Genomic DNA, 17,842 nt, shown 5'->3' with positions numbered 1-17,842 from the left:
GAGTTCAAGACCAGCCTGGGCGACATCATGAGACTCCTGTCTCTAAAAAAAAAAAAAGAAAAAAGAAAAAATGTTAGCTGGGTGTGGTGGTGTGCACCTGTAGTTCCAGCTACTTGGGAGGCTGAGGCAGGAGGATTGGTTGAGCCTAGGAGTTGGAGGTTACAGTGAGCCATGATCATTCCACTGCTCTCCAGCCTGGGCAGCAGAGTGAGAACTTGTCTAAAAAAAAAAAAAAAAAAAAAATCAAGAACCCTGAACCAGCACTCATAATTTACAGTTGCCGCAGGCTGTGGTTTAATGGGTTTAATGATTAAGACTAACACAAGTGACTGACTCAGAGGCAGAGGGCTGGCCAGTGTTTGTGTTGGGGAGAGTGCTTTCAGCGTCCCTGGATATGCCAGTCTGCCTGTGCCCCAGCAGAGGGCCTGTGCCCCTGCAGCTGTCTCCCTCTACGGGGCATGCCTGAGGTTGGCTTTGCAGGGGGGTGAGCATTTTAGGTTGGACACCAGCCTGGGCAACATGGTGAAACCCCGTCTCTACCAAAAATACAAAAATTATCTGGGCATGGTGGCGGGCACCTGTAATTCCAGCTACTTGGGAGGCTGAGGCAGGAGAATTGCTTGAACCTGGGAGGTGGAGGTTGCAGTGAGCCGAGATTGTGCCACTACTCCAGCCTGGGTGAAAGAGCAAGACAGCCAAAAAAAAAAAAAAAAAAAAAAGGAAAAAAGAAAATAGATTTCTGTTGTTTAAGCCACTCAGTCTATGGGATTCAGTTATGGCAGCCTGAGCTGACTAGGACATCCAGACAGGAGGAGATTAAGGCGGTTAGTTCTGTTCTTCTGAAGTCCAGCAGGCGGGGGCACTGTAAGGCAAGAAACTAGCAGGAGTGAGGTGGTTGTTGGTTTAGTGGGTCTTTGGAGGCACTGAAAAATCAAAGTGTTTAGGTTACTGCTCAGCGATAGGAATGCAAGGAATGCAAGGAATCCCTTCACAATGGTAGATCCTGACCTTTTTTTTTTTTTTTTTTTTCCGGAAGGAGTCTCTGTCACACAGTGTGGAGTGCAGTGGCATGATCTCTGCAACCTCCACCTCCCGGGCTTAAGCGATTGTCCTGCCTCAGCCACCAAGCAGCTGGGACGACAGGCGTGTGCCACCACACCCAGATAATTTTTGTATTTTTAGTACAGACGGGGTTTCACCATGTTGGCCAGGATGGTCTCTCCTGACCTCAGGTGATCTGCCTGCCCCAGCCTCCCAAAGTGCTGGGATTACAGGCGTGAGCCACTGTGCTCGGCTGAGTCTGTTTTTATAGCGCGGAGGTTAAATATTTCAAGTTCAGACAGACAAATGGCAGATAAAGTAGGTCCCTGAATCCCGTGGCGCATGGTCAGGCTGGTACAGGGGCCTCCCAGGAGCACTTTCCAGGAACAAGGCCTGGCTGTAGTGGAGAGAATGCAGACTCTAGCCGGGCATGGTGGCAGGCGCCTGTAGTCCCAGCTACTCAGGAGGCTGAGGCAGGAGAATGGCGTGAACCAGGGAGGCGGAGCTTGCAGTGAGCCAAGATCGCGCCACCGCACTCCAGCCTGGGCGACAGAGCGAGACTCCGTCTCAAAAAAAAAAAAAAAAAGAGAAAGCAGGCTCTGCAGACAGGTCGCTCTGGGTGAGAATCGCATCTCTCCCAGGGCATTGCCTTATGTCTTCTGGCAAGGGCCTTCACTTACCTGAGTCCAGGTGTCTTCATCTGCAGAGTGGGGAGGAAGACACCTTATTGTCAAGGGTGCTGACATTGCTGGCCCCCTGTGAATGCAGTGATCATTACTGACATCCATTCCCAACTTTCTGGGGCACCTAACTATTTTCAGGGCCCTGGATAAAGGTGAGCAGAATCAGACAGGGTCCCACCCTCACATGGTTTGGAGTCAGTATAGTCTCAAGTGTGGCGAGGCTGCCCTGCCACAGCTCCTGCGGTCTGAGGACTCCAGTGACACACACACTGCAGGACCAGGGATGGAGGGTCCCTTCACGTCCTAAGGTCAGCCCTCTCTCCCAGATTTTGTGTTTAGTGCTGGTTTGCCATTGACAGGTTTGCATTCTGCAAACCCAAACCAGGACCCGTGGTCTGGTGCGTGTGAGAGAGTGTGGCCCCCACAGGAACAAGGGTTGCTGTCTTGGCTCCCTGTTTAAGGAGAGGTCTGAAGTCAGAGCTGCTGCAGCAGCCTTTTGCTTCTCCATGGTCTCCAGGCTTGGGTGATGGCCTCATTATCAGCCCTCAGGGATGATCTGACTCTCTAGACACTCCTGTGGTGTGCAGGAGCCACGCGGCTCTGATGCAGGTCCTGCCGGTACGATGCCAGTGAGGCCCAGGTGTATTGATGAATGCCCAAGAGGGCAGACGAGGGCTTCCCGCCAAATGGACATCTGTGGGTAGAGTGGAGACCGTGGAGGAAGGAGGCAGGTGGCGCCTTCTCTGGTTGCTATGGGCTGGACCTGGTAGAAGGCTAGGGGTATTGCAGAGGGAGAAGGGGTTTCTCATTCATTCATTCAACAAACACTTCCTGAGCACCCTTCTCTAGGCCCTGTGCACTAGGGATTCAGAGTAAACAAGACAGACAAGAATCTCTGCCCTCATGGAGCTGACATTATCATTAGGAGGGACACACGAGACAAATCAGTAAAATATAAAATATGTTCAATGGTGATAAATGGTAAAGAGGATAAAGAAGGCAAGGCAGGCAGAGGAAGACTGTCGAAGTTGAGATTTTAGATGGGGTGGCTAAAGGGGACCTCATTTAGAAGAAGCATGATGAAAGACATGAAGAAAGTGAAGGAGTGGGCCGTGGGTCTTGGAGGGAAGGATACTCCTGGCTGGGGAAGAGCAGGTGGAAAGGCATGGAGATGAGGCATGCCTGGAGAGGGTAGGAGGCCAGCACAACTGGGGCTGTGTGAGCGAGTGGGAGAGTGCAGGAAGGAGGTCGGAGGCTAAGAGGGAGCTGGACTTATAGGACCACCTGGAATGCAGGAGAGACTCCACTGGGAGCCCAGGGAGGGCTCTGTGCAGAGTCACAAGTTCTGCCTTAGACTGGAAGAAAATCATTTTGGCTCCTCTGTTGAGAACAGGGTGTAGAGACAAGGCCAGTAGGAGAGACCAGTTGGGAGGAGGCCACTGCCGTCATCAGATGAGGGGGAGGCACTGAGCCTTTGTTCTCCACTGTGCCCCAGCCCATGGCATGCTTCCTGGCACAGAGCAGGCACTTAATAAATATTTGGTGAATGATGTGTGCGTTAGTGATGCCCAAGTACCAGTTTTCAGACTCATGCTAGGTGGGCTATATGGGGAAGGTACAGAAAAACAGATCCCAGGCATTGCAGCTGGGGATCCTGATCCAACAGGCTTCTGATGGGAAAGTTGAATCTGGATTTTTAGCACAGCCTGCAGGTAATTTTGGACAGGCAGGGACTGGCTTTCTCTGTCAGTTAGGGATGATTTTGGTTGCAAGTAACAGAGACTGACCAACAACGGTTTAAATAAAGAGGGATTTATTTTATTTACAATAATTATGGAGAAGGATGGTGGCTGGCATTGGCTTGGTGAAATAATGATAGGGTCAATGACTCTGTGATTCTCTTGGCCTTTTCCTCATGGTAGCAAGGTGGCTGCTGTGGCTCCAGGCATCACACCCTCAATCAAAGCAGAAAGAAGGAGGCCAGGGAGATGTTAGCCATGCCTGTGTCTTTTATCAGAAAAGCATAAGCTTTCCCAGAAGCCCCTGTAGACTTCCTCTTCAATTTCATTGGCCACACCAAATCACATAGCCATCCTATGCTGCAAAGGAGACTGGAACAGTGAGAATCTGGGTTTACAGCCTCCACAGTTGGAGTGGCTGGAGATATGGAGTTGGGACGACCCCTGAAGAGTGAACCAAGGTCTTCTGCATGGCTGCCCTGGAGGGCGTGGTGCTTGAGGTCCCTTCTACTTCTGAGGCTTCACGGAAAGACTTGTTGCCTCCATGGAGCACCTCTGGGAACCACTGGGTAAAGCCCCAGGCATTCCCTTGGGGACCCCTCATCTATCTGAGACCCTCTGTCTTGCTTCTCTTCACATGTCTGAACAACACATGGACCCGAGGGCTGCTTCTTTGGGGATGTGGTGATCTTTATTTTAGGGATTGTGCATCTTCAGCGTAACCCTCACCTGACATACATTAAACAGCATAACCACATTCTCAGCACGCCAGTCACATTCAGGAGCCTCTTTGAGCTTGACTTTATATGCACACAGGCGGAATATCTGCATGTACAGCCCTGTGCTGGCCACACACAGGAAAAGCACGACTTTAGTCACCCTCAAACCACCCAGTTACGAGTAAGACCGGGACAATCCCTTTCCTCCGGCAGCCCCACGTTTGCTTCCAGGAATCAGAGAGCATGCCAGGGGCAGCGATTTGAGGCAGCTTTGGGGGAAGTGAAAGGAGATGCTATTCCAGCACTGCTCTGTCACCTTAGATGATGGGTTTAGGAGACAGAGGCAGGGATTTCAGGGGAAAAGAACAGGCCTGGTTTATTCTCTAATTCTTTAAAAATGGGATAGGAGCAAAAGGTTAAAATAAGTGGGTCTCACATAGGAAACGCCTTCTGAAGAAGAAAAATGGGTGAATTCATTGGAGTTGGCCCAGTTAGGGGTTGGGTCTCAGGTGACAGAGGCGGGGGATTCAGACTCAAAGGGGCCAGTCCATAAAGGCGACAGTGGGGTCTTCAAACCACTGTTTCTATTCCAGAAGCCTATTGGAAATCATTGTATATTTGCTTTCCATAAGACTGTAGGAAAAAGTAAAAAAAAAAAAAATTCTTTTCTTTTTGGCTAGATTTGCATCATAACAGTGTGGTCACACTGGTAAGAAATGCAGATTGGCAATCACATACATCTCTGATTAAAACAACACTCACAGAACCAACACAATTTGCTAGGCCAAAGTCTTCATGGAGAATTCCTGGGGGTGGGAGTCTGGGGTGAGGTGGATAATGAAGAAAACCTGGGGTTGCAGAGGTGGGGTGGGAATCCCTGGGGCATCAGTCCACGGGAGGTGGGGGCCAGCGATGGCTTCAGGCGTGATATTTCTAATACATACCAGCCCTGGGCACTCATGCCCTGCTGCTCACAGCATGGTCCTCACACCAGCAGCCTCCGCCTCACCTGGGAGCTTGTTAGAAATGCAGGATCTCAGCCCCCACCCCAGATCTACTGAGTTAGAAGCTGTATTTTAACAAGATCCCCAGTGATTTGTATGCACAATCAAGTTTGTGAGGCACTGCTGCAGACTTCTGGGCGCAGGAATGTGGCAGCCCTGGCTAGGTGTGGTTAGAAGGCCTGGATGGGGCGGGGGTGGGGTGGCGGTGGGCACTGTGCGGAGGGGATGATGAAAGCATGGGTGAGGGGAGAAGACCCAAAACAGCTGTCTTTGTTAGTGTCCTCCCACCTGGTCAGGATGGCAGCAACAAGGCCACCTGTGGTCTGCCCTGCCCGTCCTCCCCTCAGTGCTTTGGAGGCGGGTGTCCTTGAAGCTAAGCTCTGCTGGCTGCAGGTAAAATCACAGGTGGGGGAGTTCTCTGAGACCTAGGAGCTGGGTGCGTGGAGAAGCGGGGCCCTGGGGAGCCTTGGAGATTCCTGGTGGGAAGGCCCGGGCAGAACAGAAGGCTTGTCAAGCCAGAGGGCTGCCTCTTCCTCCTCAGTTCTGCCAGAGAAACCCCCTGTGCTGGGCTCTGAACCCCCTGCAGGGAGGGATGCAAGTTTTCCCTCGTGGAGCAGAAGGTCTGGGTGCTTGGAAGGAAAAGCCTAGGAGCTTAGGGGCCCCAGCCTCCCAGGGAGAGCCAGGCCCTCTGGGGTGACACATTTCTACAGAAGCAGGTGGGAACATCACAGACGTCCCAAGGCCTGGGGCCCAGGGCTGCCAGGTGCAGAAGGGCTGGAGGAGGGTGTCCAGGCCAGGGTGGGTGGTGGCCTGAGCCTGGCAGCTGGTCCTACAGCGCTCTCTCTTCGCTGGTCAGTGTGGCAATTCTCCGCAGGTTTTCCCTGACTTTAATAAACTCCGGGGCGTGATCCTCTTCCTTCTCCGGTGGTTTTTCCAGCTGAAGGAGGGAGAAGCAGAGGGGTGAAGTGGATGGAGCTAGGGGGATTGCTACTCTGAAAACCTACGGAGTTTGGACCAAGGGCCCACTCAGTGGGGAAACAGAACCAACCTGAGGATGAGTTTTGCTACTAGCCTGGTAGCTGGGGCACAGAGCATGAGACTGAGTTCTCCTTGTGAAGCCTGGTTCAAATCACTCACCCGCTCTGGGCCTCAGGTTCCCCATCTCTAAAATGGGAATGCCACCTGGTACGCAAGACAGTTGTAAGAATGAAATCAGAACCAGCGTGCAGTACACTGGGCCAGTGAGGAAGCTGAGGTTCAGAGACAGGAAACCACTCACCCTAAGGACCTAGCAAAGTGAATGGCAGAGGGAGGACTCAGGCCAGGCGTGGACTCTTAGTCCAGTGCTCTGTCTGCTGATCCTCTTCCCTCTTACTGGCTGTGGTCACAGCAGAGCTCTTCCCTGGAGGACAGCCCTGGAGGATGCGTGATCCTGGCTGGGTGCCCATCACCCACCTGGTTCAGCCTCTGCTGCCGTCTCAACAGCTCCTGCTCAAAGGGGCACTGCAGCCGCTTGGCTTCCAGCTCCTCCTTCTTCTTCTTGATGAGCTGGTTCCGCCGGCGATGCTCCAGGACACGCTGCAGCTCTGGCTTGCTGTCCACACCAAGGCCCCTGGGGTGGGGAAGGGGGAGCTGTCAGGAGACCATCACCTTCCCGCTTCCCCCAGCCTCAGGGCTGCTTCCTGCGGTGACACCAACCCCCAATATTATCTTGTGCAATCCTCCCTGTAGCCTTGGAGGTGGACCCATTACTGTCCCATTTTACCGAGACAGAAACTGAGGCTGCTAGGGCTGAAGATACCAGTCCAGGTCACAGCTACAGATGGGCCAGATGAGGATTTGAACCCAGGCCTGTCTGACTGCAGAGACCAAGTTTTACGTTATTTCTGGTTATTTTCTTAGGATACTTTTCTAAAGGTAGAATTGCCGGGTCAGGCTCTTTGAAAAGATTTGGGGTACATATATCTATTTGTGCCTGAGAAAGGTTATCCAGTGTATCCTCCTGTGAACAGTGTACAAGAGCATCTATTTCTCCCCACCATCACCAGCCAACCTTTTTATATTTGAGAATCTGGTAGGCAAGAAGTATCTGTTTTTCATTTGTTTCTTTATTAGTCACATGGAACAACATTTGATATGTTTACCAGCCATTTGCATTTCTTCTTTTGTGAATTAACTGTATTATCACTATTATTTTTACAGACAAGGACTTTCTCTGTTGCCTAGACTGGAGTGCAGTGGTGCAATCATAGCTCACTGCAGCCTTGAACTCCTGGGATCAAGTGATCCTCCTGCCTCGCCCTCCCAAAGTTTTGGGATTACAGGTGTGAGCCACCACGTCTGGCTGTATTACTTTTTATTCATCTTTTCCTTGTGGATTTTAAGAGATCTGAATATATTAATTTTTTTCTGTATACGTGAGTTTTAAAAATAAAATTTGTTTATATTACAAATACTTTCTCTGATTTGTCTTTAAGCTTTTGTTTTTGATTGTCGTGATGTTTTTTGATATTAAAGGGATGAATCTAAAAGCCACTCAGAGAAAAATGCTCATATTATAATACTAATTGAAAACAAAAACAAAAGCGACTCAGTGTACAAAATGATAACTGCTAGGATATTAGTCACATAGCTGAAAACAAGAACAGAAATCACAATCGGCTCTAATACCAGAATCAGCCAGCAGAGGGAGCTCTGAAAGCAACGCTGGGCTGATGCTATTACTGGTGAGCAGGAGTATTTCCCAGTCCTCCCAGAGGACGCTCAGCCTTCCCCTTCTCCAATTCACATCCCATCAATTGCCCCATCCCACCCCTGCCTCCTCCCAGATGCCACTCTGGCTCATCTCTGTCATTGCACACCACGGCCTGCCACGAAAGAGCCAGCCACCATCCTGGGCCTCTGCAACACTCCTGCCCCCTTTGGTATTGTGAGCTCCTCCATCCCCCCACCTCACCAGACGGGCCCATCACACCCTGTGCCCCTGCTGTAGACCCTTCCTTAGTCCATCCTTCTGCCCTGGCCTGCACCACACAATTGATGCCCCAGGCACAGTGAGTGACTCCTGTTTCCTGTTCATTCGCATATGAGGTTCCCTCTGCCATCCAACACCCACCTCCAGGCCTGGCTGACTCCAGTCCCCCTTCAGGTCATAGCTGAGGCAGCAGCGCTCCTGTGAAGTCACTTTAGACCCCTCTCGGGTTCCTCCTCTGGGGTCTCAGGCCTATTTACACCCTCATCAATGCACCCATCCTACTGCCTGGCTATGCACCCGTCTCTGTCTGTGAGGACGGGAACTGGGTGCCATTCATTCTTGTATCCCCAGGTCTGGGCTCAGTGCCCAGCACATAGTAGGCACTCAGTAAGTGTATCTGGAGTGTGGGCATGAAGCGGGTGGCTGGGCAAGAGAACAGGGTTTTTTGGGTTCATCTGGTTCCCAGGGGCCCACTGGGGATGGGGTCTTTACAGATTTTGCTGGTGATCATGAGGGGCACCCTCAACCTTCCTCAGTCTCCAGCAGCCCCAGGATGGTAGCCAGCTCTGCTTTCCTCCAGGGGTACCTTCCCCATCCCCCACAGGCCCAGGAGCTTGATGGGCCCAGGCAGCAGGGCTTCATCCCTACCTTCTGTGGTTCATGAGCAGCTCCCGGTGGAGCTCCTGGTGACTCCGAGAGGCCTTCACGGGGTTCAGCAGCTTCTTGGGCTTGATGAGCTCCGGATTCCACTCTCTGTATTCTGGCCGGGCCATCAGGCCCCCGATGTCCGCCCGCTCCCTCTGGATCTCCGAGTACATGGCGGCTGTGGAGATGGGCAGGGGAGTAGCTCAGAGCTGAGCCAATAATCTCACCCTGCCCCATGGGGCACAGTTGAAGGGCAAGGTTTTCATGTCAGATAGACCTTGGCCACCTGCTACTGCGCATACCTGGGCAAGCTACCTGACTTTCTGAGCCTTAGTTTCTTCCCTTATAAAGTGGAAATCATAATGGAATGCATGCACAGGGCTGTGAGAATTGGAGATGATGTTTGCGACGTCTCTGGAGTGTAGAAGTAAAGTGATAATGGGTCACAAAATATGGGTTGACACATGCATACTTTTTGGCTTGACTTTGCAAACAACGGTTTTCTCCCACTATAAAAGGAATTATGTTTGAGTTTCTGTTTTTCAATGAGCTCGTAACAGAAAATGAAAATATATTTAAAAAGAGTAATATGTACTTGTTAAAAACAATTTGGATAAATGCAGTGATAAAAAGAAAGTATTACCCTTTATTATCTAACTCTATTCACGGTTCCAAATTCTGTTGTGGAACTGTTCAGCTTTTCATTGTCTTCACATCAAAGAGGAGAGTATGAAATTCAGAGACTGCTGTGTCCCTAATAGCAAAGGGATAGTTGTCAAATGTTTGGCTACTCAATGGCCCTACTTCTACCACAGCAGTTTGAAATCTGTCAATTTACTTAAAAATTAGACACAAGGGCTCCCTCTTCTACAAACTGGCTCCTTATCCTTGAAATGCCCAAAAGCAAGTACAACAGAGAGAGAGAGAGAGAGAGAGAGAGAGAGACTGACTTAAAAACGCCTCAAAGGTATAGACACTGCCTGGCCATTAGCTGCTTATAGGAATTTCAATGAAAATTTAGACTTTAGCTCTGCTCTCTTCATGAGTCTAGCTTTGCAGAGGTTGAGCTCCTATTATTTGCCAGGCTCTGACAGTTAGCAGTGTCTGCACATTTGTTGGTAATTGCCAAAACAACTTTTGAAGTTTTCTTTGGTCTTGGGGAACCAGTGCCCTGTGGCATGTGGTTTTCATGTGGCAACTGAGGGAGTGTGTCCCCACCTCAAATACCAGGCTTCAGCCCCCGCTTGAGGGCCACCATGTTGCCTGTGGACAGACTTTCATTTCCTCCCCCACACTGGGAAGGGGATGAGAACCATTCTCTGCCCGAATACAGTTTCATGGATGAACAGGGATGTGTGAAAACCTGGAAGTGGCAAACAGCTTGTTGGGGTCAGAAAATACAGAGGAGGAGGTTTGACAGGGTGCACATTGCAAGGTGACATATCGGGAATCTATGCATCAAACCGGAGACTCTACTTTGCAATGGTGGCCACCAGACCCGTGTTTGGCATTTCTATGATGATCCATCACAGACTGCTGTTAGGAGGAGCAAGTAAGACCACATATGTAAAGGTGCTGTGTAATCTGGAAAAAGTGTTAATTATTATAAGGTATTTTGGATGTAGCCAGGTGAAATGTCAGAGCATAGACATGTTAATTTTTTTCTCGAATTCATATTCTCAGAACCATTTCTAAAATGAGAATTCTTATTAACTTCCCTTTTTTTCCCTCATCTTTTTTGTAAGGCTGTTTGCTTTCAGGTTACATCCTTCCTAATTTTTTGGTCCTTAAAAGGTGATCATAATAGTATTTAGAGTTACTTTAAAATGGGCATTTGACAAAATACAAAGTTGGCCGTATCAGCTCCCCTTTCTGTTTTTAGTGTGGATATTTTCTTGTCTGTGGGATCAAGCTCTCTGGGTGCCAATGCATTAGAACACCTGGATTCAGATTGGAGCTTTGAGATCTTCTCTCTTTTGCTGACTATTCCTATTGTCAAGTGTCACCCATCCTTTGACTGAGTAATTCTCAGCTACGCTCTTTCCTTCCCGTGACCTCAGCTCTCTTCCTGTTCAGCTTATGCCACACTTTAATAACTACTTTGGCTCCCTGGCTATTCACCTGTTCTTAGTCCCTCTGTGCCCCACAAATCTTCCAGAGCTGCTTGCTTTTCATCAGCTGCACCATCCTTAAAAAAACTCACCGTATGTTGCCAAAGTGATAAGGTTGGAAATAGAATAAGTTGGATAACTTTAGGAAAGGAGATGGCAGCCTTAATATTTGCATAGATAAAGCCATATAACCAGAATTCTCACATGGATGAACAGAAACGCATTTGGAACTGAGAGAGTTCAACAATGTGGCCAGATACAAAATAAGTACACAAAATCAAGAGCTCCTGCGCAATGGCAATGACCACTGAGAAAGTGCATAATGATAAAAATAGTCATGCATTCCACAAATGTTCGTGTTCCTGTGATTTTCCTGGCACTGCGGTAGACACTGGACACACAGAAGAGAACTAAGCAAGTGAGGTCCCGGCACTCACAGAACCCACACTCTGCTAGGGAGGCCAGCAGTCAGCACATACGCAAGCCAATGAAAACGAAAGACCACAGATGGCTCCAGGCTCCCATACAGACTAAGGAGGGACCCACTGTCAGCCAGGTATGGCGAGGGCCTCTCTGAGGAGGCAACGTTAAGATCTGACAGTTGAGAATGAGGAAGGAGGCCATTTGGGGCCTGGGGAACAGCATGTGTGACTCATGTACCTTGAACAAGCTGGGTCTGTTCAGGGAACAAAAAGACATAGTGTGCTGGGAGTGCTGTGAGCTGACTGACTGGGAGAGCGTCTGGAGTGAGGGTGGACGGGTGGGTTCAAGTCAGGGAAAGGCGCGCCTGATTCAGTTTTAAAAAGGTCATTCTCGCTGCTGTGTGGGGAAACTGTCAGAGGCCTTGGGATGTTTTATGACTTTGGTTTCCTTCACTTCCAGTGGGTGGTCTCTGTCTCTTTCTCCCATTAAATTCCAGGGGAAAAAAATCTGTGATTGGCCTGGCTGAGACCTTCGCCCCATACATAAGTCGCTGGCCAGCCAGTGGGTTGGCTGCCCCAGGGGCAGTCGGACTCAGTCGCACAGGGTTGCTTTGGAAGAGGGGCCCTGTTTGGTTTGATCTTCTGTTGTTGCTGTCTGAAATGTCAAATGCATTTTGAACAAGTGGCCCTCCTTTTTTATTTTGCACTGGGCCCTGTCAATTACAAAGCCAGTGCTGCACCCCAGGTTCAATCTGTGGTCAGCCCTGGCTCAATGATTTCCTCCAGATGAAGGTGTTTCCCTGAGGCCAGGCTGGTGTGGTGGGTGAGGCAGGAACCCTGAAGGATGTGGCTGGTGCCTTAGCTCAGGGCTGCAGGGGAAAAACCATTGCCTTTGCCTCTCAGGGAGCTGAACCACAGCAAACAACCCCTGTGAGATCCATGTATACATCTACGAGGGGTGGGATGAGGAGGGCTTCTGGGGACCCCCAGGACTTAGAAAGTTGAACCAGCCTTCCTACCTTTTAATTTATTTAACCGGGGTCTCTGGGCAGAAGAACCTCACACAGGTCCTGTTATAAAAGAGACTACTCAATGAAGCACAGGTGCCAGGCCAAGAAAATCCAGGCTGTCTTGGGTGGTCAGCTGGGCCTCCTGAGGCAGAGGACTGGGGTGGTTCCCAAGGCTGCTGAGCGTCCCGAGAGATCCAAGACTCTGGGGTCCATCTGGGGAGTGGCCATGGAGGGGCTAAGAGGGGAAGTGGGCATTAGACAGGTCCTCTCTGGAAAGAAAAGGGTGAACAGCCAGGAGAAGAGCTAGCAGGGAGAGGGAGGAGCAGGCCAATCATGAAGGAGAAAGGTAAGTGGCTTGTCTGGATTCTTCATGGCTGTTAAAGAAATGCAGGAGGAAGCAGAAGGATAAGGAGGCTGAAGTCATTCAGACCTGGATTTGAATGTCAGCTCTGTCTGTGCCTTCCTACCCTCTGGAGCTGGAGCCTGGAAACTACAGCCTTTGGACCAAATCCCACAGCCCTGGGACACACCACGCCCACTTATTGTCTATGGCTGTTTCCCACTGAACAGCAGAGTTGAGATGGGACAGCTGCTTTTGATTTGGTGTTTCCTCATCTGCAAAATGAGCATTATGGTAGAATCCTTCTCCATGAAGTTGTGGTATCGTAAACGAGGTGATACTTGCAAGGTGCTTGGCAAATGCCTAGTATAGAGTTGAGCACTTGGCGCTGGCTACCAGGGCTGCCACATACAACAGGCCGGTTGTGTACCTCACAACAGCAAGTCCTCAACTCCTATAGATTAAACTGTGAATGGTGCCCCTGGAATGGCAGTGTGACCACCCTGTTAGCTGCTATTAACAATCACTATTAATAAATCCCATTCCTAGTCCTAGATGGAGACTTCTCATCCTCAGAAACTGCACTGGTTAAATCAGTGGATCTTAACCTTGGCTACATATTGGCCTCACCACAGGAAGTTTCAAAAATTCCAATGCCGGAGTCCCACCACAGGGATTCTGATTTAATTGGCTTTGGGGGTGGCTTGACCTTGGGGATTTTTAAAAGCTTCCTAGGTGGTTCCTAGAGTCAGCCAACTTTGCAAACCATGGAGTTAACCCAAAACACAAACTTATTTGCTTCGGCCCTGAAGGATCTCAGCTGACTGTAGTGGGCCTGGTTATTGTGAGCAAATCTGATTAAGGTCACAGTTCTTAGCAGCTGTGTGACCTTGGGATGTTCTCTAACCTCTGGGATGCTCCTCTGTAGAATTGTGATGCTGTGAAGATTGGATGAGCTAAAGAGCTGGGCATGAGGTGGGGGCCACCAGTAGGCGACAGCTACTAAGTGTCTTGCATGACTATAGGACGGGCAAATAATTCTCAATATGCAGACTATGGGACTGATGTTGTTTTTCATGGGTGGGGATAATAAGAGGTCCGAGGAAAGATTGGGAGCCCCTTGCTTGATTCCTCCCTGGTTTTGTTGGTGACTCAAGAGGTCCCAGAGCTCCTCGCCAGAGGCTCCACAGGACGTTGGCCCCACACCAGGCAAGGCTCAGTGGAGATCTCTGCTGCTCCCAGGGAGAGGGCACAGGGCCACTGGGGCATGCATGGCTAATGCAGGGTGGCAGATTTGAAACCAAACACTGGTGCCCCCACCCACAGGAAAGAGTAAGGAGAGACAGAAGGAGAGCTGCACTGATAGAGTCTCAGGGCCCAGTTCATCTTGACAATAGCCATACCCCATTCTGTCTAAGACCTCAGTGACCCTTCCACTTGCCTCTCCACTGTTCCGGTAGTCCTATTTCTGTCTTTGATGGCATCAGTTGTAACAAATGACACATGAGCCAGTAAAGCAATGGTTAAAGCAGATGTTTTAGTGGAGACAGACTGGGTTTGATTCATGGTGGCAACCCTTCCCAGCTGTAGCTTAACCTCTCTGAGCCTCTATACAGCAAGGATAATAGCCTATTCGCGGAGCAGTTTGGAGGATGAAGTGATACAATGGCACAATGTGTTTAGCCCAGCGCCTGGCAGAGTGACGCTCACCGAAGACAAACCATGGTACTTCTGTCCTGAAGAAATCCTGTGGTCACCTCTCGAATTTGATCTGGATCTCTAAATCACCCTCGGAGGCAGCCAGTGGCACCCCGTTTTATAGATGAGAAAACTAAGGCTCAGAGAGGCCAAGCTACTTGTCTCAAGATACACAGAGAGTAAGCAGCGAAGCCAGGACCTTGGACGCCAAATTCAGTGCTCTTTCTATCTCTCCACTGTCTTCAAGGCGCAAAATGTCTTTTAGTTGACAAAGCAGGGTTATGTCCCTTTTCTCTCTCTAGATAGTCAAGAAACCCCAATGAAGAGGCTGTGTGAGCCCATTTTATAGGTGAGAACATGGAGGCCTGCTAACTTGAGGACTAATAGCCTATGTGAAATACAGACTCTCCCTGGGGAGACCCAGCCTGGCCCCAGCAGCTTTGGGCTTAAGCTAGAATCCACAGGCCTGTCTGGCCTCAGGCTGGTCTCGTTTAGGAGAGGACCAGCTGTTGGCCTTCCCTCCTCTGCCCCCACTTCCTTATTACTGTTCAAGCTGCTGAGTTCAGAACACATTCAGGACCCTCTTGGTTCAGCATTTAATGGGATGGCAGGCAGAGGAGAAGAGAGGCTTTCAAAATAACGACTGGCAAACGAAAAAGAGGCATTCAGTAAAAGTGACAAGCATGGTCACTGGATTTCCTGACCCTTCTGGCTTTTTTCCTCTCCATGGGGAAAGTGCCTAATTGTATTTCACTGGCCAGCAGCCAAAGAACAGTGTATCTGGAAGCCACCTCCAGATCTCTCAGCAGCCTCTGGTCGATGCTCGGAAGCCCCCAGCAGAGCTGCTTGTCCATTTGGATGCAATGACTCAAGGCTGACTTCCTGAACGTTTTGCCTTGGGTCCGTTGTAATTTCCTACCTTGGGAGAATGTTGGGTGGGCATTTAGGATTTTGAATCAATTAAATAGCAGAGTCCAGGGCTAGACATGGAGGGTCCTTAGCAAGGTTAGTGGACAGCATTGTGCAGTTGATCTGGAACAAGCATCAGCAGACCTGGAATCCCTGCTGGCTCATTAGTGGCATGATGCCAGCCACTTTACCTGGTAGATGCCTCTGCAGGGAAAATTCCAGCAGGTACTTACCACCAACAGAACTAAGAGGGCCGCTTAGGATCTAAGTCACCCAGAGATGCAGGTGTGGGGGCTGCCTTGAAGCTCGAAGTGACTTGAGTTTGGTAGCAGTTTCAAAAAGTGACACACCCAATCCTACAGCTCTTGATTTCTGGCCCAATCTCAGACTTGCCTTGTATTGCAAAGTCCTAAAGCCAAATTCACCAGAAAGGCAGGCCCTTCACACGTTAACCTGCATGCACTATGTGCCATGCACTGTGCTAAGCACCTAGCAGTCGTATCCCATGAAATATGAAATTCTTACGACAGACTGAGAAGGTGGGTACTGTCATTATCCTCTTTTTACAGTCAAGGAAACTGAAGTTCAGGGAAGTCATCTGATTTCTCCAAATCACACAGCCGGTGAAAGAAAGAGCTCGAATCTGAGCCCAAGTTCTGACGCTGAAACCTGTGTTCTGTCGGTTGTGCCGAGAATTAAACCCCCATACTGTGTGATAGTTGACTTAGGTGAGGCTATATCATGCATGAATTCAGATTCACCTGAGGATGCAGCAGGAAAAGATCAACAAGAATGCAGGGCTATGCCTAGGGGCTCACTTCTTTATCTCCTACCCTTTTCCGAAACCCAGGGTGCCGGGAGGCATCTCCCGTATCATTTTACAGATGCTGGGACATAGCCCAGGTACCTAAACTCAAAGCACTCAGGTCCACTGACAGCCCACTTCAGTGCACAGGGTCTGCCCTCCTTCCCTTCCACCTCCTCCCGAACAGCACCGCGCTCCACAGCAGGGGAAACAGAACAGAGATGGTCTTACTTCTCAGGTCGAGTCCTTGGGAAGGGAAGTCAGGAGCGTGTTGCTGGGTTCCTCACTCCACTGGGAAGTCCCAGACTAGCAAGGAGGGCTGCCTCTAGAGGGCGGTTCTTAAACCCCTGGGAACGGGAGGCTGCTGAAATGTGCCAACAAGTGAGACAGCCTTTGCATTCCTGTTTATTCTGGTATCAATAAAAAGGAACTGTTACTATAGTAACAGATATTTCACTTGGTACACGGCCACTTCCACGATGCGGAACATCATGTCCAAGCCACACGCTTGAGAGGCACAAATAAATACCCATTTTGTCAGATTGATGAGGAATAAGAAACACGCCAAGCTTTGTTCTGAGCAAGGCAGCTCACGTAAAGGAATTTCCCTTGTTTTTTATGGGAGGGTCAGGCAAGAGTGGATTCCAGCACTTCCCCATGGGAGGGGAAGCCAAGCTTCCTGCGGCAGTGGTGTGGATTCTTCAGGAGAAAATGGCTCTGGGGGGAAAGGGGTGGGGTGTAAAGGGAGGGGAAACTGCTCAGCATTGGGTCAGTTCTTGATTATCCACGAATGGGTCAGAAACTCCGTACACAACATTTTCCTGATACCCCGAACGTCATCGGCACTTCACAGAGGAGCCAACAGGAGAGTGTAGGAGAGGGGAAGCACCGTGTCTGGGTCTCAGCAGGCTCGAATGTTGGCCCTGGCTCCAGCACCAGCCCCTTCAGCAGCCACTCAGTGTCTCTGTGTCTTGGTTTCTGTGTTTGTCAAACGTGGAGCATACCAGGGTGGTTGGGAGATGACATGGATGAGATGACATTAGTGAAGCACACAGTCAAAGCTCAGCATATGGGACTTTTCTCCAACAGAGACCTGGACTCTATGTGAACTGAGGCCAGAGCCCAGCATGGTGCATTTTGCCTGGCAGAATATGTGTTCCATAAGTAGTGGCTCAAAGAATGAACGTGTGAATGTAAAATATAAAAGTAGGCCAGGAATGGTGGCTTACACTTGTAATTCCAGCACTTTGGGAGGCCGAGGCAGGCAGATCACTTGAGGTCAGAAGTTTGAGACCAGCCTAGCCAACATGGTAAAACCCTGTCTCTGCTAAAAATACAAAAATTAGCCAGGCGTGGTGGCACACACCTGTAATCCCAGCTACCCGGGAGGCTGAGGCAGGACAATCGCTTGAACTTGGGAGGCGGAGTTTGCAGTGAGCCAAGATTGGGCCACTGCCCTCCAACCTGGGTGATGGAGCAAGACTGTCTCAAAAAAACCCAAAAAACAAACAAACAAACAAAAAAACCAAGAAAAGTAAAAAATGTATGTAGATCCTTAAGGCCAGCCTTGAGTGCTTATGGATAATGGAGGCATTCTCCTAATTTCAGAATCAACTTTCATTCGAAAAGCTAGAAGTGTTTTCTATTGTATAGTGTCATCCTAGTCCCCCATTGAGGAAGCTGGGGTCTACTAGTTGACTGGGCCTCCACCCCAACTTTACTTTCTCATGGAGTCTTGGTTG

At 49.8% G+C, this 17,842-nt stretch overlaps 1 protein-coding gene across 6 annotated transcripts in view; it reads right to left on the bottom strand.

Moving 5' to 3' along the window:
• Positions 1-886: 886 nt before the first annotated feature.
• Positions 887-17,842, bottom strand: part of FAM107A (family with sequence similarity 107 member A) — a 66,335-nt gene continuing 49,379 nt past the window's right edge. For 2 of the 6 annotated variants that reach the window (XM_025376793.1, XM_025376794.1), the window contains 3 exons: positions 8,809-8,983; positions 6,642-6,798; positions 3,521-6,123 (listed from right to left, as the gene is read on the bottom strand). In XM_025376793.1, coding sequence (XP_025232578.1) covers positions 6,016-6,123; positions 6,642-6,798; positions 8,809-8,983 — 440 coding nt within the window. In that variant the 3' untranslated portion in view covers positions 3,521-6,015. Of the gene's footprint in view, positions 924-3,520; positions 6,124-6,641; positions 6,799-8,808; positions 8,984-9,448; positions 9,560-16,331; positions 16,789-17,842 lie in introns of those variants that run through there. The other 4 variants (XR_003118158.1, XM_025376798.1, XM_025376796.1 and 1 more) reach the window with 4 other exon arrangements.

This window comes from Theropithecus gelada, chromosome 2, assembly GCF_003255815.1.
Source record: "Theropithecus gelada isolate Dixy chromosome 2, Tgel_1.0, whole genome shotgun sequence".
In the NCBI taxonomy this organism is placed as follows: Eukaryota; Metazoa; Chordata; class Mammalia; order Primates; family Cercopithecidae; genus Theropithecus; species Theropithecus gelada.
The sequence above is the reverse complement of the archived record's forward strand: the minus strand, read 5'-3'. Positions and strand labels throughout refer to the sequence as shown.